Here is a 25,379-nt window from a genome sequence, read left to right on the forward strand (position 1 = left end):
GGGGTGGGAGGTGCTGCTTTTATGCTGCTGACTTCAGTTAGGAACCAAGACAATCAGCCCTTTATTACCAGTGCCTAGAAATATATGAATATATATTTATTTTAGGTAGCTGTGTTCTGCTTTGCATATTAAAAAATTACATACAAAATAGCTGCCCCCCCCCCTTTTTTTTAAAAATTTAATCTCCAACATGCCTTCCCCTCTTCTGCATGACCTTTGTCATTGTATGATGATACAGATTTTTTTACTTTGCTATTTGAAGCAATATAAGCCCAATAGTCAAGGTTTTCATATTAATCACAGAAGAGAACCAGTTCAGTTCTATTCCCAGCTGCAAGGGAAGAGGGTTTCTTGTATTAGTTTAAGCACAAATTAACACTGGCAGTACCCAGTGGCCCTAATTTGCAAATGTTTCTGCTAAGTACCCTAGTGCTTCCCTTTTAAGTGCTTAACTTAAAATAGCTATGGTTTAAAGTTTACAGGTCAGGTATCCAGTAGCTGTGCTTCCCTTTTTCCAAATGTCCCAACCTTGGTGTCTGAAAACAGAAACATCCTATTTGGGGGTCACTTCCACATTTCTGCCTGTGGATGTTTCAGTAACTCCAGTGTCTCTGGAGTACCTGATGCTTGTCAGCAGCCAAGGGGGAAGTCGCACTGCAGCATTTCATGCAGAATGAAGCTGTTTAACTGCTGTTACATTAACCAGCTTAGGGAAATTAAGATGCAGAAATTAGTGAATGTTTCACTTGGTTGCATACGAGCCTGCCTTGCAATCTTTACCCAAATAATGTGCTTTCAGCCATCTTCATTACAGTAAACATAACTAAAGAAGACTGCAGGGGAAAAAACCCAAAACAACAAACAACTCTTTCTTTCTTATTCGCTGGGATCAATCAAATGATTTCACTGTTGTTACGCATAAAAACTGAAACAAAAAAAATAATCACGTAACCCACTTGCTGAGGGAAATGTACGGTGATGTTTCAAACTTAACTATCCAGAAACCACCTCCTCTGGCATCTACTGCTTGGGAATAGTTACTAGAAATAGACAGGCAGATGATTGCCAGAAAAAAAACTTTACAACTGTCATGGGGTTCATGCATCCAGTCAGAGCTGACTAAAACATTTCCTGTTCTGAAACTTTCTGTTCAGGAAAAGTTACCGCTATGTGTTACAAGACTGTTCCCTGACTGCTTTAAAGGAAAAATGAAAACCAATTGATTAGTTGGTATTCAAAAGAGCCAGAAGCAGCCCCTACAACTTTTAAACCATCTTTTTTAGCCTCCTCTCTCTAAATCCTAGGAAAAGGACAATCTCATACTTCTTTTAAGAATCTGATGCCAATCCATAATTCTGAATGAACAACATGTGGTCTTGGCATTTAAAAAATAGTATAAGGAGAGAAAAGAAAAGCTAAAGAAGAAAGAACCCAAGTATTGTAGACAAGTCACTTCCATGGACTGTATGGTAAAGTCTGGCATCAACATATACTGCAGAGGTGATAGGACACAACTTCTCTTGTGCGACATCTATCCATATAGGGCCTCAGAGGACTTACAGACATGCCTACTTGTACCTGCTCTGGAAAGACCGTACTGAACTATGGAACTACAACTTTCCGTTGTGTAAAACCACTCCTCAAACACTAGAAGTAAAACAGAGATCTGCCTCTTGTGTCTAGCAAGCATCTTTTCCTCTATTTAAGAGAGGTTAACATTCCCCCCCCAGGGAAGCACAAATCTAGCATGGGAGATGCTTCACAATAGCTCAAACTTGACAGCCACCTCTGAAATGAGTCCTGGTACTGGCTGAAAAGTTGTCCTGAAATAGCATGAAAATAAGAAGGGACAGCATGGGGTGCCATTCTTCTAACTCATTTATTGTTTTCCTAGTTACAAAGTACAGAAGAAAGGATATTATATTGGCTCAGAAAATCCTTAACCTGCCTCCACATAGTTTTGCGGTATAACATAGGCAAGTTTTTAATGTCCATTTTTGACAGCTCTATAGAAACTAATTAATTAAATGGCTAATACAAAGCTCCACTAGCAGAAGAAAGATCAACTACTTTGTTGCAAAAGATTTCCATGACTAAGGTAAGTTTAAGGAAAAAAATCCATGCCTGACTATATCAGTGTACACGCTTCTACTGCACGCAACCTCTCCTTTCCGCACTCATGTCTTCACCAGCCTCATAAATCAGATACGCTTTAATCACACTTTCAGGAATTACAGCCAACTAATCAGCATCCTCAGGAGCCATGATCTCAGGTGTGCTGGGGTGTTTCTAATATTTATTCCGGGTTCTCACTTCCTTGTACACTCAAGCCTACTACATCTGTTGCTGAAATGTTCCCTAGCCTGGCCTTGCTGGTTGAGGTCATCTCTCTTTTGATCTACCGTCATGGCTGTGCAGCATTCACAACTCAGCCCTCAACATCTACTAGTTCACCACTACAACTGCGAGACTGTATGTTTAAAAGTGCACCTGAACTAAGAATAGCATCTCAAGGATTTCTTCCACCTCCTCTGTTCTGCGCTTCCTATCTACTAACGTCACCCAGTGCTATTTGTATAGTTGGCTGTGAATTGCAAGCCTGTTACACATATTAGCTAACGTGAACAATCCTCCTGATACAACCATGCAGACAAAGGAACTGAAGCGTGAAGCTGTTAAAGTGGTGACTGCCAGCACACGAGCTGGAGAGGCAGACCTGGAAGATACTGAGTGGCATACACACAGCTGGACAGTGGTGTCGGAGGAAGGCAGGGACCCCCAGGAGGGGCTCCCACTCAGTGTCAACATTAAGGGTGCTGGGAAGTACTGCCTTGCACAGTAACGGGATAATCCCGGCTTGCCGGGAGGCATCAGGTGCCTCTTCACTCCAAACTTCTTCTCGCAGTCTTAACCTCTAGGTTGGGAAAGAAATTTGGTACATCCTGGAGCACTAGACCACCTCTTGGATAAATGAAGTGTGTATGTGTGGGTGATAGTATTTAATTATGTGGTTATATACTGTTGCCTCACTTCCTGGGCATACTGAAGCTTGTCCCAGAAGGTTGGGACAAAGGGTAAACACAGTACTGTTACAAACAACACTACATAAATATAGTAATGTTCACTGAAATTAGCTGACATACCACATAAGCCCACTTTCTTTGTGGAAAGATCAACATGTCTATTAAAGCTGTAGCTATTTTGCACAGACAATTCTGCATGAAGACAGTTGCTAGTAATGTATAAACCTAGAATATGACCTCTGCAGTAAAAGTTAAACCTGCAATCAGAAGAATGAATGAATGAATTGAAAGACTAGTCAGAAACACACGGTTCTGGTACTTTCCTCCCCATTGAAGAGATCTCTGTGTTTGTTTACAATAAGAATGTGATATAGAGGGGGTTACAAAACAACAACAGAATCACAAACAAAAGACAACTCTCAGTCCTAGCTCTGTAGACTGGATGATATACTCTCAAATGTTACAGCATATTATCTAAAGGAAAAACATTTGGCACAAACAATGTGCTAAAGAGCCATTAAATAAGGAACAGAACATACACTTTTTTTTTCTTTCTTTTTTTCCTTGAAGAATGGGCTTGAAGGTGAAAGCAAAGGCAAAAGATGTCTTTTGGCTTTTATATGAAGATATTGTAGATCTCTAAGGTTTCATCTCATATTGGAAGCACATGAGTCAAGAACAGGTAACAACTACAAATGTTTGCTTATAAGCTAATTCTAGAACATCAAGCAGCAAGTGATTTTTCACACCTAAAGCAATTTAGAGTGTACTTTAAAGATAAAAATGAAGCCAAATATTCCTCCAAAACCCCCACAGGGTCACTGAGATTTTAAGTACAATATACTTAACTAAATGAACACAACCACACACTAGTTCCAGTTAACAGAGAGTGAATTTGACTTGAGAGAAAGAAATCTGATTGACTTCTTAGAGATAAATAGCCATAAATAATTCTATGTCTGTGAGATCTAGAGTAGTGATTTTCCAAGGTATAAGTACTTCAGAGTAGGAAATGCGATTATCCTTCAAGGCAGTAAGGCACACTGGAAATCTGTGTCTCCAAATCCAGCTTTGATATAGACTCAAGTAAGTTACACAAAAAATTTAGATGTACATCCCATCTCTTTACTATAAAGTCCCTAAAAAACCTAAGCTACAAACTTATTACTGAAAATGTTCTAATGTTAAAACTATACCAAAACTGTTTCCATGCTCATAGAATCGGAGTATATGAACGTCTGTGCTAAACATGCACGCTTGCAGTTACAGTGACAGATGCATAATGTGTGTGCAAAGCATTTAGTGACATGGTCCCAGACTCTTGCCTCCAGGAACACCATAGATGCTGCACCCCTGAAGAACATGGTGGATACACACTGCATTCACTTAGCACAGGGGTTAAGCCAAATGCTGCAGACATGAGGACAACCCTCTCCCTGATCCACACAGCCACCTGTTGTTAGGTCCACAAGGAATCAGAGGCAGTCTACATGCAAGCATATGAAAAAATTATAAATGGGCCACTTTTACTCATTTGCATCAACATCAAAGTAGTGCTTATTACAGGAAGAGACAATTACATTGTAAATAAACTTAAACCTCCACAAATAGGTGATCCTATTCTTCCCTTTGTCTTTGAAGATGTCAAAATTCAGTATCTGACTCCTAGAAAATGAAATTCTGAATTTCAGGCACTGACCTCATGGAACACACGTTTTGGTTTGTTCAGTAATGAAAGCGTGCTTTGATTTGTGGCTATCATGAAAAATCTCCATAAGCAACTTCCTACAACAGGAGCAATGTCTGCTACCAAAGAAAAACATGTTTAGTAGCAGATAAGAGACCATCACTTCTGGGACCAAGAGAAACTGACTGGATCCCAAAGGTGGATTTTGTTTCTAGGTGTGAGGACTATGACTCAGAAGGCTGTAATCCTAAGAGCTTAGATTTCAGCAAAGCACGGAGGAGCAACTTCTAAAGAATAACTTCCCTCCTCCCCTGTCAAGAATTCTTCATAAATGGCATAAGGCCAAGCAGAATTACCTAAGTTCAGGGGTGCAAATCTAAGCCTATATATAACTTCTGAGAAGTTAAACCTTTAAACCGCTGGGGTGCAGGGTTTAAAAGGAAGTCAGCAACTTGAAAGCTAAACGCAGTTTTAAAAACTCTGAAGTTCAAGTACTTTAAGGGTATCACACCACAGCATGCCTTCCTGACAGAATTATTAGTCTTTTGTTCTTCTCTCAAAAAAACCCTAAACAAAACCAAAAAAAGCCCAAAACAACCCAAATCCCAACCTACTCTAAGTATTTCACCAGGTCAAGAAACACACCTGTCTGAAAGAGCAAACCAACAAAGTCACTCACTACGCATCAATGCATGAGGCAAAATATCCTACAGGAGCAAAGAACCCTGTACTTCTGGTGTCTCTCATTTACAGAAATTACCTTTAATTAACAAAGAACTTTAAAAATCAGTTTACAGGAACTTGACAGCATCACTTTAAGGAAACAGTATAGCCACTGGGTGATGAAAATCACTGCAAAGTACAATCAGGGCCTTGACTCATGTCTTTGTGGAGCTGCAATGATTTCAGTGTCACTCTGCACCAACACAAATACTTATATGCACATACAGCTCACTGTGGGATCATGGCTGACACACACTTCTCACTAGCAAGCAAACAAGCAAGCATGCTTTTGCCAGGGAAGAAAAAATATAAACTCTGCAATCATGAGGTCAGATCCAGAGCTCCCTTTATGGAAAACTGTTGCACATTAACATACACGAGAAACATCAACACACTTGCAAAACACTACCACCAAAACATACCTGGCTATCACATAATTAAACAGCACCAGCACTTCTTTTGGAAAATTGTAATTTTCAAAGAATGACTCTCAGCTTGTTCAAGTGAGCTGCTAGTGAAAGCCAGACAGAGATTGTGTTAATACCAGAGAGGTGGTTTAAAAATTCAGGTTAAAGCAACAGCTACAGATCGTAATAATTAACTCTAAGTTTCTGGTCTTGAGACACCAAAGCAAGGAATTCACATGCAATAAGCTGACAAAATCAAAACAGAGATTGTATATAAATGAATCTGATTACAAGCAAATGGCAAAACCAAAGTTTCTTCTCTGAAGAATCACTATATAAAATAAAATTCTGCTGCTGTATCAACTGATGTTAGTTTTCGTAATGTTTACTGAATTTTTAAAATAAAGGGTTTTCTCCTCTCTTCCTTCAAATCCCTTTTAGAAACCACTTCCCACAGTTTGCCTTTTGTAATTCATCTCCACTCAGAAGCCATCTGCTCCTTTCCTCACACACACATGTTGTACACACTCCAAGACAAACACAATGCAGAATCAAACAGCGTGATCCAACTTTTTTTGTTAGGACTGCTCCAGCAGGAGCAGCTCCCTCCCATCCTGTTCCCTCCCTCCCTCTTCCTGCCTCCTTCTCTTCACCCTTCAACCGGGGTTTGCTGGGAAGCACTGTGCTCTAGCTTCCAAGAGGGGCTCAAGAGGACCAGCTTCCCATCCTGCACTCAAGCACAAAAAGAGCAGAACGGATTTGGGAAGGTCACAGCATTTTGCACATTCACCACGACCGAGATCAAGTGATGCCTCCCTGCAGGAGGAAGACCCCTCTGCTCTCCGCACAGCCCGTGCCCACCACGTCCTGCAGCAGAGCTTTGGGCTGGCTCAGCAGAACTGCCTGCAGAGTGGGACTCGGCAAAGCAGTCGTCTCAAAGGATCTAGTGACAAACACTTCTAGTGCTCAGCTTTTATCCATATAACTGAAGCCCTTTACAAGGCTAGTCAACAGTGCTAGCCCTCTTTCACAGATGGGAGGAAGGATAGCACAGGCACCCAAGGGACTCGCCCAACACTGTCTAGCAGGGCAGTAAGAGACAAACAAATCCCAAATTCCAGACCACTCGTTTAATTCAGGGCTGGCTGCACTCTGTGTGCTTCTTGCCAGTTTTCCCAGTACCACACAGAAGGGGAGGTTAGTGGTGCTCTTGCCAGGAACACGTGGGAGAGAAGAAAGCCCTGAAGCCGGCAAGGGGCAGGAACGGTGGCAACTGCCTGTATTGGCACCACACTGCCCACGGGGAGAAGGCAGGTAGGCAAGGGCAGAAGGAGCACCTCAGGCACTCACACCACTGCCAGATGCGAAGACATTTATAGGAGTAAAGAAATAGGCAATGCCCTGTGAGAGCACGTTCGCAGGGGTACCTGACAGCAACTGCAAAGTGCTATGCCCAGGAAGGGTTTGATGCAAGTAACAGTTAGCTTGTCTTGACAAGCACAAGAACAACTCTTCTAATAACCAAATGGAGAGATCACAAGCAGGGTGGTGTTCAAGTGTGTACAAATGCACCCGTGGAGAAAAGAATTGCATTTGGCGTAAAGCAGTTTCTCAAGCAATTTTCCTGTTTACTTAGTGCTCCTCACTAGACTGTTTACTTGCTAAAGGTAATCGGAATGGGAGTACGTTCAGGCACCTGCTCCTACACAGACATGTCCTAAAATGTCTGTTTTAGCACAGAAATCAGCCATAGAAATACCACACTCTCAGCACGACAGCATCGCTGAGGGATACAATTCGGAAGGATGTTACAATGGTCTCAGTCATCTGGTGTATTCTCAAATGACGAGATCTGGGAAATATTCCTACCCGCTCCCACACTGCAGAAATGAAAGCATTTTCACTGCAGCTCTTCAAGGGTGCTTCCGTCACAGGTTGTCTGCTCTGTCAAAAAATTGTCTAACTGCTACTTTTTAGAAAGTCGGAAGCATGACATCAACTTTTTCTGAGAAATGCTTTATGATCTGTTGAAAAATACACTAAGTAAAAGCCCAGATTTGAATTGTCAGGAAAGAACTTTGCCATTCCCACTCTGAGGCTAAGGCTATAAGCAGTACAGCAGGAGACATTCTGTTTCCCGTGGAAGAGTTACAGGATACTCAGACAAAAATTCTTCCATAGTTAACCAGCTTCTATACAAAGCAAATTTAATAAAGGAAAAATGCCAGGCCTAGTGTTAATATACAACATAGCTACACGTAAACACACAAATCTCAGTATAAAAATAATAAGGGGTGGAATTCTCAAAGGATTTGCAGCCTGGCTGCTTAATGAGTGATTTGGTTCAATAGGGAAGCAAAATCAAACACACAGAGCCTTAAAAAAGCCTGAGTATTTGGATCAAGTTCGGACAGTCAGAGCCCACATTCACAGCTCAAAGTCCGAAAAGTGAATGGAAAAGGTCAGAGAGTGCTTCTGTATCTGTGCTACTGATGTATGACTAAAAATTCTTGCAAGTGCATCTATTGCTTTTTTTCTTCTTCTTCAAGGAAGTCCTGCTTTTCCAGTAAGACATAGCTTGTTTGAATCAATAGGGCATAGTGCCTTTGCTGTTATAGGATGCAAGAGATCATTAAGAAGGCAGAAGAAATTTAGCAAGATGCAGCACAATGTACTTCTCTCACCATAACTTCATCCAGACAAATTAGGTGGTCATAGTATCTCCAAGATGACAGCTTTGAGAAGCACCTGGAGATGTTTGAGATGATCATAGCATCTCTGCTGAGCCCATAGCAGCCAGTAATACTACACAGCACTTGGAAGACAAGAAGGTAGTTCCTCTAGAGCAGAGGACAGAAGGGAGCTTTGGTCAATCAAGTGGAATTAGCAAGTTTATATTTGACTAGAACATTCATTTGCTTGTGTGACAAATGCTACATGATCTTTGATGACAACTCAGTATTGCTTCCTAGGTGCAGGCCATTGAGAAGCGTGAGCACTGCGCAGCTAAAATGACTTGCACCAACACCTCATGATCTCTCATTCAAACACTGATCCCGCCCATCCCTGATCCGCTTACGAGATCTGCAGAGATCATAGCACAGTAGAGCATGGTTGGGAAGTTACACATTTTTAGAAGATCAGTGTAAAAGCTATTGCTCAGGGAGCTTCACCCACTGCAGTAACATTTACTAAGAACTTGCAGTACACATCAGTCCGCTTCAACAAGTGAGGCACAAAGCCCTCAAACAAGCAATGCTGTAGCAGAACAAAACCAGAGCAACACCTCAATCACGTGCCAGCATGGGTTCCTCATTTCCAGTCCAAATCCTGAGAGCTGGTAGCTTTTGGATACATTGGGAAACATCGTTGCCAGCATGTTACCTACCAAACAGAAGCGGGGGTGGGGGGTGGGGGTGTAGCATCTCACAAACAATAAGAGTGACTCTCCCTTGAATCAGGTAAGTATGAAGCTATTCTTAGTGAAGGATAAGTAAGAAGCTAATGATGGTTATTAATAGCCCTTAAAGCTAACAGTTCATCTGAGTTAAATTCAAGAGTAATAATCCCTTTTTGACCTTTGCCATTTTTACTAGGGAAATGGACAAAGTTTCATGAAAGACTGCTGTTAACCACAGTTTTCAACTATTTTAAATCTTGAAAATTACACTAACCTAAATCAGAATCTACCAGGATCTGCTATTTATACATATCACTGAGGACTTAAAACAGAAATGGTAGACTGGAGCTTTGCCTTTTACCACCTCTTCAAAGTCAGTAGATTTTTGCCCAAGACTTCCACAGGTATTGAATCTACATGTTAATTGGCTATGAGACATGCCTAGGGACTATAGAACACCCAATGTGAAAAACTGGGTTGTAATGATAAAGGTGGTAAGAATTTCTTGCTGTTCTTCACTGTTAGTCACAAATCATTAGCCCAGAAAACCTGCTCTTGTAGTAAGGAAAACTATTATTAAAACCAGTCAAGCCTTAGCCTGAAATACAAGAGCTACATCTTGACCAGAAGCATGAAGGAGAAGAAATAGTAAGAGATCTGAACTGTTCAGCTTAAGAATTTTTCCTCTGCACCTCTACTACAAATGTGGATAATTAAACACATCCACAATCGCAAAAGATAACAGAACAGGATAGAAAGCATCTTCCTTCTGGGGAATGGGACAAACACTGACTTTTCACAGACTGGCAAAGTTCTCTTTCTAGGCATATAGGTACTTCATTTTCTGCTGCTGTGCTTCTTGAGCCTTTCCTCTGAAGGACTTCTTACAATGCAGGATGCAGGTACAGACAAGCCAAAGGTCTAGTTTGAAACAGCACGAACAAAAGCAAGACAAAATTTTGTCTGCTACTTGACATTCTACCTTTATTCACCTTGGTTTTAGCCAGAGCTTGGTAATAAACAGGGGAGATATGTACATTGAATCTGCTCAATCTACAAAGCACACACCTGGCAACACACTTGGTCTAAGAACATAGCCTGGTATTACAAAGCAAACCTATATATTTATCTTTGAAGTAGTAGTATTGGTTTTGATTGTGGTTTAGGGGTTGTTTGATTTTGTTCGGATTGGCAAGTGGCTTTGTACAACTCAATACATTTTGAGACCACAGTGTACATGGTTGTTTAAGGTACTTACTGTTCTTCCTATGCAGAAAAGGTAAGGGGTGTTTCTATTACATAGTAAAGGTAAGGTAAGAAAATCATGGCACTTGAATCAAACTGTGAAATGTTGCACTTGTTCCTGAAAAACTATTATATGTTTTTGCAGAAATCCATCAGAACTGTGTCTAGGCCATCCACAACATGAAGAAATAACTGCGAGCTGTGTTGCATAATGGAAAGTTATGCAACTGAAGTATGAAAATACTGAAGTTACACTTACTTTGTACTGAAGATACAAAACAGAAGTGTAAATGCCTTCTTTCTCAGTTTTACCTACTGCCCTTCTCTTGTACAACAGATGTTACCTAGGGCACAAAAATCATCTACAACTGCTCAGCAGATTTGCTCAACACAGGATCATACTCTCTCCACATGTTGCTTTTTATCTTGCAGTGGTTTCCATCTCAAACAGAAAATAGGCAGTTTGAAGTGATTAAAAATATGGCAGTGATAATCTACAATTTCTTTCTCTTGCACCCTTATCTCCCCTTTACTGTATACTTTAAATATAAGCAAAACTCACAGTCATGGCCAGCGGGTCCCGATTGCACCCAAGAGTTGATAGGGACTCTGACTAGCAATTAGCCTTGAGTGTCCTAACTGATGCAATATGAAAATTTAACTGGATTGGCCAAAGTCAGCACATTAACAACTTGACTGCCCTCCAGCTCATTCATTAGATCCAGCATTAAAGGTTAACACCAGAAACAATGCAGTTTGCAGGAGCAGGCAAGAGTGTACAAGGGCCAGGCTGTGGCTCACGTGCACAGGAATAGCTGCAGTGTCACTACAGTTGTGCATCAAGGACAGCAGGCAGTTCACCCAGCGCTCCAGCTGTTCCAGTTGTGGTTTTGGCAGAAAACAGGACACTTGGGAGATGAATGAACGTGCTGACAGAGACAGGAAGGACAAGACTTGGAAAATGTGAAGTGTTTCCAGGTTTGCCTAATCTTTTGCTTGCATAGTCCCAGTCCCCATTATTTCCTCCGCAATATTGCACATATTTAAATAAATATTTTGTTCTGTTTCAAATGTCCCAAGGCATAAAAGTACAACAGCAGCCTGGCTGCTGGGAGACAATAATCAACGTTTCAACTAGTTACCATGAAGCAAACACAGGGGAAATTTGTTAACACTGAAGTCACTGTGTCAGAAATGAAGAACAACAGGTTGAGAAGGAGACTTGGGACTCCCACTTCTGGGCTCATTGTATGGTCAGTTACCACAAGTAGTTCTGATCTGATCAGCCTCTTAATCCCCATCATCCCAGGGGAGGGTAGTTAATTCACAGCACTGCCCTGCATTTGGCAGAGGGGCTGTTTCACTCTCTCTCAGCACAGTTAGTTTCTATATGGGAGGGGGACCAAAGGGAAGAAACAGCAGAGCCCTCTTAACCTAGAGAGCTGCCCAGACGGTGACTATGTGTGACCGCTGGGAAGTGAGAGATTCCAGCAGACTCCTGAGACAAGGTGCTTTATGGATTTAGAGCACCTCATCTGTGAAGATAACTTCTTGCCTAGTCCTGGCAACCAAAAGCAGCAGCATACCAGCCTAATTAATTACTAGTTTAAGAATCCAAAGGGCTAGGATCCATTTTAAGATGTTACCAAGGAGAGAACTCCAAAAACCCAACAATGGGACAATTTATTTTTACTGACTCACTGGTGACTTTGGGAGGTGCAATTTGGACAGCTGACAGGTGAGAAGGTTAGTCAGGGCAGATGATCCTAACACATCAGAAGCAATTTCTTTTATCCTACCCAGAGTTACTCTTAATGAATCTCTTTCTGTAACATGACAGTGCCTTTCCAGTCCCTTACACTTAAGCTACGCCCTAACTGTAATCAGTATCACCCTAGATCTCCTCAGAATTAATCACTGCTGAGCAGTCCACAAAACAAGCCCTGCAGTTGTACCATAATGTAAATGTTCTCTTGACCTGATTTTATGTTAGAGTAAAGCTAAAAAACCACAAAGAGGTTTCTGTGGAACTGACAGATAATGTAAAATTCAATGCAGTACAGCGTACACTAAAGCATGATGCACACTAAGGTCTTTGGGCTGGATCAGACACATAGTCCAGGGGTAAATAAGGTTGACACATGAAGACTAGACATAGTATGTTATTAAAAATTGGTAAGTAGCCTATTAATTAGATTCTAACAGACTCAATCATTAGATACTTCAGATATTTTTGTATTTCAGTTCTCATTAGTACCACAACAAGACCTCAAAATTATTCCATTCACACACATGCTCCGCAGTTAAGAATACAAATATTATCTCCAGAAAACAGCACAGTAAGTACACACATGGGTGTGTATTTTCTTCCTTGTGATATTCCAGTCAATACGAACCACAACATGGCTACTAGATGCTGCCAAGAGCAAAGGAAAACAGGATGCATGGCTGCATATAGGGGTTCATACCCCATACTATTTTTCTTTTAGAAAGGTAAAGTACACCTGTAACAGCTTCCATGACAATGGTACTAGACCCATCACACAAAATCCCTACCTGCCTTGAATTCTTATGCAAAATAGAAGAGTCGTAGCTTGCATTTTGCAAAAGTTACTCAACAACAATTTCTAGAATTTTGCAGGTAGCTGCTTTAAAATAGCAAATATGAGAATAAAGAGATAATTCAGTAACATTCATCTTCACTAAAAGCAGCAGTCATGCAAGGAGTTGGGGCTTTGAAACACAATCAGGTCTGATTTGATAACCCCTACCATTTTATACTTACATAACTTCCTGTGAAAAATCAAGCATATCTGACAATACCTGTTCCTCTTTTTCTTTGGTCTTGCTCCTGGAGACTCTGGAAGAGGTAACATCCTGAGCTGGAATGACAGAGATTTGATGCAGTGGCATGTTCATCACACCGCCTTGTTTGGTCCTATCATTTACAGGAAGGAGGCTTGAAGGCAGTGCTCATTCGGTGCCATTGTCAGGCCTTGCACCTAAAAAATAAAAATATTAGATGATGTTTAAGTAGCTCAAAATGCAGTTATTTCTAAACTAAAGCTAAGCCTTCAATTGGACCAAGATGCACCTCTTATTTTCCCCTCCAGATTCTGAACAGGAGGGAGTTTCGTGCACTGGCTGGGTGAGAAACGACACAGGAGTTTTAAAGAACTAGAACTAGACAGGTCAGAGCACAATTCATGCAAATGAATGAATAAATAAATTATCAACCAGTTCTGAAAGTGGTTCGAGAGCAGAGCCAGAGGGCAGGGGTCACGTGTGAGTCTACGTGGATAGAGAGGAGGAGGAAGAGCAGCTCTCCAAGCTGAGCAGCAGGTGCATGCTACCTGGAGGTGCAGAGAGCAAAGCTCATGCAAGGAGTTTCCCAGACTGCCAGACCCACCACACAGGATCAAACTGCCTCAGGCATCATCCTGAATCAGGCTGAATGCTGTAGCTTTGGTTAAAAACAGTCAGTGTACTGCATTTGGCTCCTGTCATTCATATAAACATGTACCAGCTGGCAATAGGAAGATGCATCATGTGAGCTATTCCCTTCTTAAGGCTATTAGTGAATAATATAATCAAAACCCCTTGCTAGGAATCAGGAATCCACTGGACTACACACACTTTATCCTTCTTTTACTAATACAACAGGGAAGCATTACACATAGGAAAGACAGTGATAGACATAAATTAGCCAAAATTGGCAACACTAATCTGAAAGGCAGGCATAATTAGCCATACCTTTTATTAGATTAGCGAAGTTACATTAAATAAAAAGCTTTTTGAAACATGTAGGATCATGGAGTGTTTATTTGGAATGTAACCTGCCACAAATGAGATACAATCAATTGTGTTTAAAGAAAGGATTAGAGGGGAATTAACACAGCGGGGACTATACTAAATAGGGCAACTGGATGATGCACTGTTCTTCTGTTTCCATAACATATCAACTTTTTGGTTTTTTGTTTTTGAATCTGTGAAAGCAGAGAACAGAGAACAGACAGATGCCCTATGTATTATGTTAACAATTTGGAAGCAGTATAGCCTAGCAATTGGTGCATACCCTTAACTTACATGGCACATTTTTAATTGAATATTTAATTAATTGGAAGTTTTAAAGATAGGCCAAGCTTCCTAGGTTTTTGATTCTTCAAAAGATGCTTGTCTGGTTCTATTTCCATTAGACTCCACAGGAATACTGTGGTTGTGTAAAACGAAAACAGGATCAAATCCTTTGACTACTTTTGATTAGAAGGCCAAAAAAAAAAAAAAAAAAAAAAATTACATATCCCAAGGCAATTTATACAGGCATTGTTCAGTATCCTTTTTGCACTGAGTGGGAAAGAGTTATCAAAGGTCATAAAGCAAATCAAGAGCAAAAATAAAAATGCAAGCAATGCCTGCTGCTTCCCAATCACACACTCCATTTGCTGGATGATGCTATCTGCCCATTAGAGTGCTCAGCCAAATTCAGAAGCCTTAGTGACAAGCGGTCAGCTTTTATATTACTTCCACAGATACCAAGACGGTGCATCATGAAGCATGCCTGAAAACTTTGAAGGCAATGCCTCCATAACTTCTAGGCATTACTGATTTTAAAAATAAACCACATCCATATGCATAAACAAGCAACAACAAGGCCAATTCCTTACTGGAGGACAGAGGAAAACATGGGACTTACCAGCACTATTGAATCTCAGCATAAAGAGAAAACACAGAACCTCTCCAGGTCCTCCACACACTTGTTTAGCTGCATCCTCTAGGAGCCAAGCCAGAGGAGAGATAAATGTGGGCTGAGATAGGAATATCAAACTGCAATAACAAAGCAGGAAGGGAAGGTATTTTCCCAGAAAACATAAGGCAATGAAATCCAGAGAACGTTAAGCTTCAATGAAAATATCCCAGGTCATATGTTCTGTGCTACTGCCAGTGATAGCTGAGCCAAGGGGAAGGACATGGACCCTGCTCTGTGTCCCCCTCAAAAAGGGTTCTGCGCTTGCAGGCAAGGACACATTATTACCATAAAGAGAACAAGGAAAATTATTAGAAAACACAGTTAAATGCCTCTGATGATGAGAAACAAGTCAATCCAGTTTTTCTGCAGGTACTTCGAGGATAGCTTGTGTTAGAATTCTTTGAAAGAGCTCAAGCAGCAGATATAATCCAATTAGATATTCAAAGATGATGTGGAACAGCCCTCCTCTGGTAAAGAAGCCTGGCAGACGCTCTAATAAAGCCTGCCTTTGTTCAAGGGAGGCTTAGAAAAAGCTCTAAACTTAACCCAGATGTCACACTGTAGCATCCCCAATCTGGAAGGTCCGTAACAACTCACACACTGAAAGCCTGTCCATATCAACCTGAAGCATGTTAACTCCACAGCGCTAATTAAAGGATAAAGTTACATGAATAAATGGACCATCTGCAGTACCAAGTACAAACAGACAAGGATGCCAGAAAAGCAATGCCTCTCAACACAAAGCAAGTTACGACGAGCTCCACAGGATGTTTTGAACAGCTAAAGTAACACCACGTGCTCCTTGATCCAGGGGTAAGGAGTAGGGCACCTGTGAAGAGGGATCCAAGCTTCAAGCACATCAAACCAGGGGCCTGCTGAAAAGACCCCAGTGAAGAAATGCTAAGGCAAGGGGACCGCTCCTAGGTACTCCCCCCTCTTCAGGATTCTAGTTAGATGTTCAGGCCATCCCACACACAAAGCGAGGGTTCCTCACTACTACAGCACCTCCACCCAACAGCTGAGTACACTCGCTGAGGAGCTGGCAGATAAGGGCTCAGCTTCCTCCTCTCTTGTGTGGTATTTGGTTCATAAACCAAATGCAAGGGAAGTCCCACAATCACCAGTGTAGATGCTGTTCTGTTCACAGAGGAAGGACTTTCCAGCTCCTTGCCTGGAAAACTGAAGTAATCATGAGATGGCAGGATAGGGAGAGAGAGGGTACATGTACCAGCCACATCATCTGCCTGCAAAGGAAGAGGATTCCTGTTCTCCTGCCTCCACAGCTGTTTACCTATCATTCACTGGAGTAAAATACTTAAAGAAAACCTCTCTTAGCAGTTTGGCATTCAGCAGACTATAATAAAACTTAAGCCTGTTCTCACAGCTGGACCCTTTAGAAATTTCTTTACTGATGCTGCCAACAGCCAATAAGCCGCAAATACAGACTACAGCTCTTGTCCAGGGAGCTTTCCTGCAAACCAATCTGGGGCACATGGGAATGTCAGGACCGAGGACAGTCTGAAGCTCTACTGTTCCCCTTATCTATAGCCACATTGGTTCCTGCAAAACGGATTCCAGCCATACTGCCATTGCAGAGAGCCTTCAGAAACCAATACCATTTCAAAGATGTCAAAATCCTGGCCCCAGAGCCCACAGGAGATCTTAGCTCAGTGGAGCTAAGATTTCATGCATCCAGGTAGTGCAGTTTTGCTTTCTGCAGGGCAGGCAAAACAGTAACTAAAAATGCCAGCAGACATCTGGAACCACATCAGCTGGGTCATTACATTGCTAGAACCACGAAGCTGCAGCAAGAACAGTCAGATGCAGAGGAAATGAGACAAAGTGTCTCTGAAGGTAGTTGAGAAGAAGAAAAAGGGAAGGAAAAGCATGCACATGACTTGGGCCTGGGGGCTGGGGCATTCCCCTGAGCAGTACATCTCCTGACAGGAACAGAAGCAGAAAATTAGGTTCCTCTGGGTTATCAGCACTAAGTGCATCAGAGGGGACAGCTGACAACAACAGGTAACCCCACTATAGCAGAAGCAGGTGGGAGACCACTTGAAACCCCACTTCCATCATCCACCCCGTCAGGACTTCAGTTTCCCAAGTGACAAAACAAGGACATAAGTCAGCCATGAGATGAACCTAACAGTCTGTAAAATTGCCAGACTGTTACAGTGAGAAGTGCCATTGGAAGAACCCAGGTGGAGAAAGCTATTTTGTAACCCCTCACCTGCCACCCACTGCAGCTTTTCTGCCCATTACACATTCCAAAATAAAGGCTAAACTGCTCTTTGCTAACGATTCCCAGCTAGACTGGGGCAAGTAAGCACAAATCAGGGTTTCCTGTCTATGGTTTGGTATCTACCAGAACCTAAAAACACGCAATATGAACTGCAGATTTTATTAGGTCATTTACACTTCAGGAAGTCCACCGTATTCCCTTGCTACACGGCAGACACTGGAGAACTTAGCAGAAGCTCTGGAGCTCTAGCGGCACTGGCTGCAGATATATACAGGCCTTACTAAGAGAAAAGCATCCTGAGGATGTATGTAGGTATGTACACATGCTTTGCATTACTCATAGGATGGGGAAAAAAATAGCAGTAAAATACGTCAGGTTTTTTTCCTATTTAAAGTACAGTAGGTATTCTGGATTATAAAAGAATCTGTCTTTATGTGTGTGTGAAAGATAAACCCTGGAACCTGTGGTAGAAGCAAGATGATAGTCACTAACAGAAGGGAATTGGAAGGATTTTCACCCGTGAGTCATTCCGGTCTGCCCCAAGGCTTCTTACACTTTTCTTCAACTCCCTAGCCCCCACTAATGACAGTGAGCTGTATCACATAGATCAATGGTCTGACAATCTGTTGCAGGGTGGGTGGGTTAAAAATAAAGCAACAGATTGCTGCTGTGCAGGTAATCCAGACACTGCAGCACTGTGCATTGCCATGACAATCCTGCCATGGAATGGACGCAGTCTGTGGACTTCAGGGGACCTACCAGCTGCAGGTTGGAAAGTGCTGCCCCAAGGCTTTGTGGATCACTGCCATGAACTCTGGTCTTCTGAAACTTCCCCTCTACGCAGCATGAAACGTGACCAACCCAAACAGGAATGGAAACCCTCTGAAGAAACCTCTGACTGCTGCTAGATGGTGTAACATCTTCATCAGCTGGCTTACTTTCTCCTAGTGAAACTTGAAATAATGAAGATTTGGAATCTGTTTTTCTGCTGGAGGTCTTGATGTAAAATCTCAAAGCCCCATAAAAAAAATCCTTTGGTTTTGGGGTTTTTTTTGTTGTTGTTCTGAAGGTAACAGAAGACATCACTCAGTGACTTTAGCAAATTCCTGTGTGCATCTTAACTTTCCCTACCTACCCTGACATTTCAGCTGGATATAGCTTACGCCTACTTTCTGTACACTACATTTTCCATATTTGCAAATATTTCCAATCCTATTAGCTTGTGTTGGCTCCAGTTTGAAGCTTTTATTTTTTTTATTTTGAGCTTGTCCGGAATCCTCCCCTACTAATGTAACTTACATAATCCTTTTCTAGAGATGACAGATGTGCATTTTCAAAAAGAGGATCCTGCATCTGCATTTCATTTTGTTTTACTGCAGCTTAATCAGTACTTTCTTAACAGCATTATTCAGGAGATGTTATCAAGCCTTATGCACTTCACATACATTTGTTAACTTGACAAACAAATCTATTCAAGGGAGCTTAAGGGAGAGAAACTAACACCTCTTTCCCTGCAGTACCTTTCACATTTCAGGGCGAGTACAACGTTAGAAGAGAAAAGAACCTTTGTACTCAGACCAGGCAGATATAATTCTGGATTACTGCTATTTACAGCTATGCCTCTGCCCATATATCTTGCACTGTTTACTAGCTCAGCTGCAACTTCTCCCTTTATTATCTCAGTTCCTCCTTTCCTCCACCTGCTCATGTCCTAAAAATAATCAGCTTCAAGACCTAAAAACATTTTTCTTCTAGTAATTAAAAAATATAAATCATGTTATTATGTAGTTGAAATCAAAAGAAAGGCTTAGAAAGAGGACAAGAAATCCTTCTGCATATTACCCATGTTCCCTTTGAAAGCTTCTCAATGTACAGGAATATATAGCTGTAGACTACACACAACGCATAGAGAAATAGAGGTATCTGCCAGCCCTGGATGCCTCCTCTCAAAATAAGAATATGATTGTTTTTTACAAACATAATACAACTAGACAAGCAAGCTGTTAAACTACAGCATCAATCAGTAATGGTCCCAGAGCTCTTAGCAAGCCCTTCCCTTGATTTCAATGGAAGCTGAGTGGGACCTGCACCTCCGAAAAACAGATTCCTTAAAATCTGTCCCCTTCAAATCAAATCAGCCGCTAAGTGCAGTTATGAACTAGCTTGGTAGCATTCAGAAGAAAACAAATGTCACTTCACTCTGTTCTGACAACAAAGTTATACAGTCATTACAGTCCCTTGAGAAAAAAAGAAATTACTTTTGACTGCATATGCTACTAATAGCAACTTACCTGCATCAGAAACATCAGTGATCATTCCTGATGTCCTGTGGAAAGAACAAAGCACCAGGTGCTCTCTACATACACATGGGCAGTAAGGTCCTGCTACAGAAGCAAAACTTCTTTAACTACATCAGTGGTCTTCTAGGTAATACATGTTTTTAAATACTCCCCTTATATATTTGTTGACAAAACAGTCCACAGTACCATCAGCAATAATCCCTGGGGCAGTCTCTAACTATAACAAGCAAAAAGAAACAGCGCTAAAGCAGAAGTTTCATTCTCTACTCTGGCAAGCCCTAATGGTGGGGGCCTGGGAGAGGTCAACAGCCAGGGCTGCTGTATCCTCAGCCAGTAAGTTGCTCTACTGAATTTCCAAATCCATTTGCATAAGGGGGTGCCACTAGATAATCACCATTTCACCTCACCTCTTCACATTAAACACATTGTCCTGCCCTGAGGTGCTTCTGAACAGAGCAGGTCTAGCACATGGATCACACCACAAGGTGTGAGTCTTTACAGCTTTGCTGCAAGAAGGATGTAGTATCACAGCATGTACGGGACTTGCCTTGTTATCACTCTTAGCCATGATCCCACCAACTTCCACAACAAGTAGAGACTGGCTTCCTGAGAAATTAATGCCCCTCTCCAGAAAAGGCATTCTTCCCTCCGATTTGGCACTGAAGCACAGTAAAAATTAGGCTGTCTTAATCACATGGCTCAAATGCAATTTTTCTTAAAAGATATGGATGATGACTTGCTGCTTCATAATATTAATTGTCAGATAACAACATGCCACAGTACCATGCCTGTTGCTACAGTTTTTGAGAAAAGCTGTTTTTCCTTCTTCATTACTTGTCCAAAAGCATTGCATAGCAGTAACCTACATGGATTCCATCACAGTGTACACACTGGTGATGCAACAGTCAATGTATCTTTTCCTTACCCACAGAAATGGTTGTAGAGAGCAGCAGTGAGGTTTCATGCAATTTGCAATTCTTAAATTAAAGGAAAATAAAAAAAGGTCAGATTACTGTGAACACAGGTTTAGGAATGGCCTACTAAGATTGCCACAGTTAGTCCCCTGCAATTGTAGATCCCCCTGCAATCAGCGCAGAAAAGTCCACAGTATATCCACTGGATACAAAAAACCACACCCCTCCCTCCTATTCCTGGGCAAAAGCCAAAACCCACAAAATTATGATATGCCAGGGAAAGACAGCAAGTGATGTCAAGGACAAGGCAACACCCCAGACCTCCAGAATAATAGCAAATCTATTGGGAAAAAAGCCCACGTGATCATTACGATTTGGCAAAGCACTCCACATGATGATCAATAGTTTTTAAAAGAAAGTGTTAATGGAGGTTATAATCAAATGGAAAGAGGGACATACTAATGCATGTACAGACCAGTAAGAGAAATCTGCATCAACATATATTTGCAGGCAAATTTCTAGTCTAGTACACAAGTCCACAAGATAAAATGCAACGCCTATGGACGATTTATGATCACTTCCCATTCTCTACTATAATCCTTTTGGGGTCCATGAAACTCTAAATCAGTTCTGAAATCCAGTGAAAAACTGCTCCGTATTTTTATCTTCAAAATTAATAAAGACTACTAAAAACAAATGCATAAATTTACATTGAAGACAATGAAAGCCTGTGTTTCTCAAACAGTGTAAATATTTACAAAGCAAGATATTGATGAAACAAAACAATCTCATCATTGTTCATTGAAGACACTGCTCACATTCTGTATTGTATACAGATAACAGTGATGCATTTTTAGGAAAATCTGTGCTACATCACTTATTTTCCATTACATCAGGGGCTAACAGTTGTAAAAGCTACTCAGGAACAACAGGCACCTAAGCAACATTCTTCACTATTGTTTAACTGCTACCAGGCAAAACATTCCTCTTAAGCCAGAGTAAAAAGAATATACTATTGACTAAATGATTCTGTGTTTCAACGAAGTATGAAATCATTCCTTCTTTGTCTCTGGGTGAATGAGAAATTTCCAAAGGAGTGCATGTAAGAATGTATTTCTTTTGAATGATTTACAAGTTAAATGCCAGGTAACTCTTTATTCATAGGTTTTAAGTCACAACATATCTTTGCTCTGGAAGTCTTAATAAAAATCTAGATTTCTGGATCATTATGACAAACCTTTAAACTCTTTCTGGATGAAAGAGTTATAAACCACATTCTTTAGGACTTGCATAATGCAACTGGAGAGCCCAGTCTTCAAAACCTAGGGTCTTCAAAAGCTCAAGCGCAGAGTAAAAAGGGCAATGTACCAAGCATCCTGTACCCAATTCATCCACAAACTTGCATGACATCACTAGTTATGTTTTCAACCATAATTTCCCACATTTTAAAGCAACCTGAACTTCTGATGCAAAACTAGCTACCAGAAGTCATTTGCTATCCCCTGAAGTTAAAAGTTTTAAATTTTAAATACATTTCAAATACAGGGGAATACTGTGAGTCATTAAAATATAACAGATTTTGGGTGAGGGCTTTTTATTGGGAAGTATATTCAGGCACAGCACATCTACTTTATGTTTGTTTCCATCTTTTTTCATGCTGATACCTTCTCTATACTTTTGCCAATGTATTTGCCAAAGAACCCCCTCTCGAGAGGGCAACACGGAAAGGACCAGTACTGCAGTCCACAGCCCCATAGACATAAATGCCCATCTTTAACTTTATTTCAAATATTACCGATACAGAGGTGTGTTCACTGGCTGTGGTCCAGGAAAGCAAATCATTTAAGTTCTTCAGTTTAGTCATTTCTGTGCAATGGAAGGATACCAGTACTTCCACTTCCCCCCTCCAAACAGTTTCAGCCACACAGATAGCTTCTGTGGGGGTGGTATTGTTCCTTACCATGGCAATATATGGTACGTGGTACAACCAAGAGCACAGACTGAAGTGCTACAGTAAGACAAGCAATAACAGCAGTACGCATCTGAGTCACTCCTTTGGTTTCACACCTGCATCCTCACCAAAAATTGCCAGATCTTGATTTCAGACAGTTGCTAGCCAGACAAACATGGTATTTCTCATCAGTGTCAATGTGAAAATTGTGCTATGAAGAGTTTAAGAACCTCTGTGTCACAGCATTATCATTAAAAAGTAAAGCTGTATAAAGCCTATAGACAGAGTCCAGGTCTGTGAACAGAATTAATTGCCCTCCAGTGCCAGAACAAGATGGCCTATTCCAGCTGCAACCTTATCAGGGGATATGTTGCACAGTTAAAAAGGCTGCATGTGCTCTTCTTACTGCAAGTGTCCCTGGTGTAGTTTAAAGGCCAGGCAACCAATTTCAGAGGGCTGACAAACAGCCTGGCTTCCCTCACCCTGGCTCCCCACACCAGCGCTGACACCAACAGGCACTGGCAGCAAAGCATCAGCACAGTTTCCCTTCATTAGGGTGTTATTTCACATGAGCATGCTGGCACACGTATGCTGATTCTGCCCTTCCTCCCCCACCACAGTGCTCTGTGCCACCCGAGAAGAAGGGACTGGCATTACTGAACCCCACATACAAGGCATTCCTTACCACAGTCTATAAAGGGCCATTCATCCCCACTGTACCTAAAATAGCCACTGGATGCGATCATCAGATGAATACACGACTGTGGATTCCTTTAAATCACTGCCTTCTTATATGGACAAGAAACCAGCGTCCAGTGGTTCCATCCTCATCCATTGTCCTCGTTCTCAGTTTGGTAATCGAGTTTTGACCCTTTCTGTCCCATCCGCTATTAGTCCCTTCATTTCTACAAATATTTAGAAGTTTAGAGATTTTATAAGAAGTTTAGAGAAACAGTACAAAACTCCACCAGTCCATTCCTATGCACTTGCAAGATCTGTATGCAATCCTATTAAAAATAAAATCCATCACAGCTTTCTATTACCAGAACTGGAGCAGCATTTCTGAAGTTCGTTGTCATCCACTAGCTGCTCATTGCCAGTCAACCACAGCCAGCTGCAGAAGGCTGCTAATACAGAGCTAAGTATCCAGGTACAGACAAATCATGCCTGTTCATGAGAAACCCCAAGAATTCCACAGGTCTGTTTCTTGCTGCTGGAGAAGAGGCTAACTTGCAGTGCTCTGTTGCCCCGCTGCTTAAATGACTTCTAGTTTTTCCTCCAGCAGATGCTTCAAGTGATCTTCAAGTGTCTAGTAAGGGTGAGAAGCTCAGGCCATTAGAGAGCAACATGCTGTCAAGACAAAAGATGGTTTAGAAGGAACCTGGTGATAACTTGGGCAATATGGTGGAATGGATTCTGGGATGCCATTACATATCCACAGGGCAAGTAAAAGAAGTTGATATGGGAAATTGTCCAAACAAGGAAAGGCTTAAAATAAAATTCAGGATCACGGCCACATCACTGATACCAATTGACATGTTACATTTTCAACCCAGGCATATTCAGAAGTGGCTTTTCTTTCTTCTCCCCTAACAGATGCTCTTTGCTCTAAATTAGTTTAGACAAGAGCCAGAGAGATGAGCCAAGTGTGCTAAATAAGGCCCATGCAATTCTGGTGCACATAAGCACTACTGTAAAATCTGAAACATTCATGAAGACAAAACCTGGAAGGAACAGCAGTTTCTATCAGGTATCAGTTCAAACTGAAGACAAGAAGAAAAAAAATTTTTTTTAAAAAAAGATAAATGTCATCAGCCCTGGAGGAAAATGTACTGCTGGAAAGAGGGGAGCATTGAACCTGTTGAGGCCACATCAGAATTTTGCATAAACTGCATTCAGAACTGCAGTGACATAAACCCACCCAACCCCACCCTACTCTCCTTCCTATTTTCCAGGACCCATACCTGCTGACCGTGTGGTTTCCTTCTCTAAGTAGTTACAACTACAATAATATTGAGGGATGTTTGCTCTTGCAAAGAGGAGATAAAAAAATTCCTACCGACAAATAATTGGAATGTCTGCTGAATTAAGCTAATAGAGAGATAAGGACGTAATTCTTCATTAACCATTTTTACATGGCAAATGCAAGGGTTTTTTTTTAATTGAAAAAAGAAAAGCACTCCCTATTCCAAATGCAACAGATGTTAGAAAATCAAGACAAAATCTCCTCAGTTTTCTGCTCACTTAAAACAGTTGTCATGTTCCTCTCCAGAGACAGTCCCATCTTTGGCACAGGCTCCCACACATGGGTTGTACAGCAGCATCAAGATGGTCATAAAGTATTTAAAGACGAAGGATATGAATTCTGCTGGTTTTGAAGTGACAGGAATCCACAAGTGACCAAAACACTGCTGCTTTCTGCTTGAAGGACCCAATCATTCCCTTCAGTCTCTGGGTGCTAGAGGAAGCAGCACTGTGCTTAGGAACAGGCAGAGACCCCTCTGTGTCACAAGTGACTTGGTGCCTGACACAGTCCTTCATTAGCCTTGCTCTCTCTGAGGCATAAAACCTTGATCCTGGAGGAACCTAAACCTCTTGTTTTATAGGGACACATGCTATTCAGTGGATGGTATTACCTGGCGATGGCAAAAGCTCCCACTATCATCCTCTGTTGAAGAAGTAATTTGGTACAATCCCACATCACCTACATTTCTTGCAGAGTTAACAGAAGTTTCAC

General features: G+C 41.4%; 1 protein-coding gene across 7 annotated transcripts in view; it reads right to left on the reverse strand.

Moving 5' to 3' along the window:
* Positions 1–25,379, reverse strand: part of MARCHF8 (membrane associated ring-CH-type finger 8) — a 103,263-nt gene that overhangs the window by 67,379 nt on the left and 10,505 nt on the right. For 6 of the 7 annotated variants that reach the window (XM_049810973.1, XM_049810976.1, XM_049810972.1 and 3 more), the window contains exon 2: positions 13,309–13,487. In XM_049810973.1, the coding sequence (XP_049666930.1) occupies positions 13,309–13,404 (96 nt within the window). In that variant the 5' untranslated portion in view covers positions 13,405–13,487. Of the gene's footprint in view, positions 1–13,308; positions 13,488–25,379 lie in introns of those variants that run through there. The other variant, XM_049810974.1, reaches the window with a different exon arrangement.

This window comes from Accipiter gentilis, chromosome 9 (assembly GCF_929443795.1).
Source record: "Accipiter gentilis chromosome 9, bAccGen1.1, whole genome shotgun sequence".
NCBI lineage: Eukaryota > Metazoa > Chordata > Aves > Accipitriformes > Accipitridae > Astur > Astur gentilis.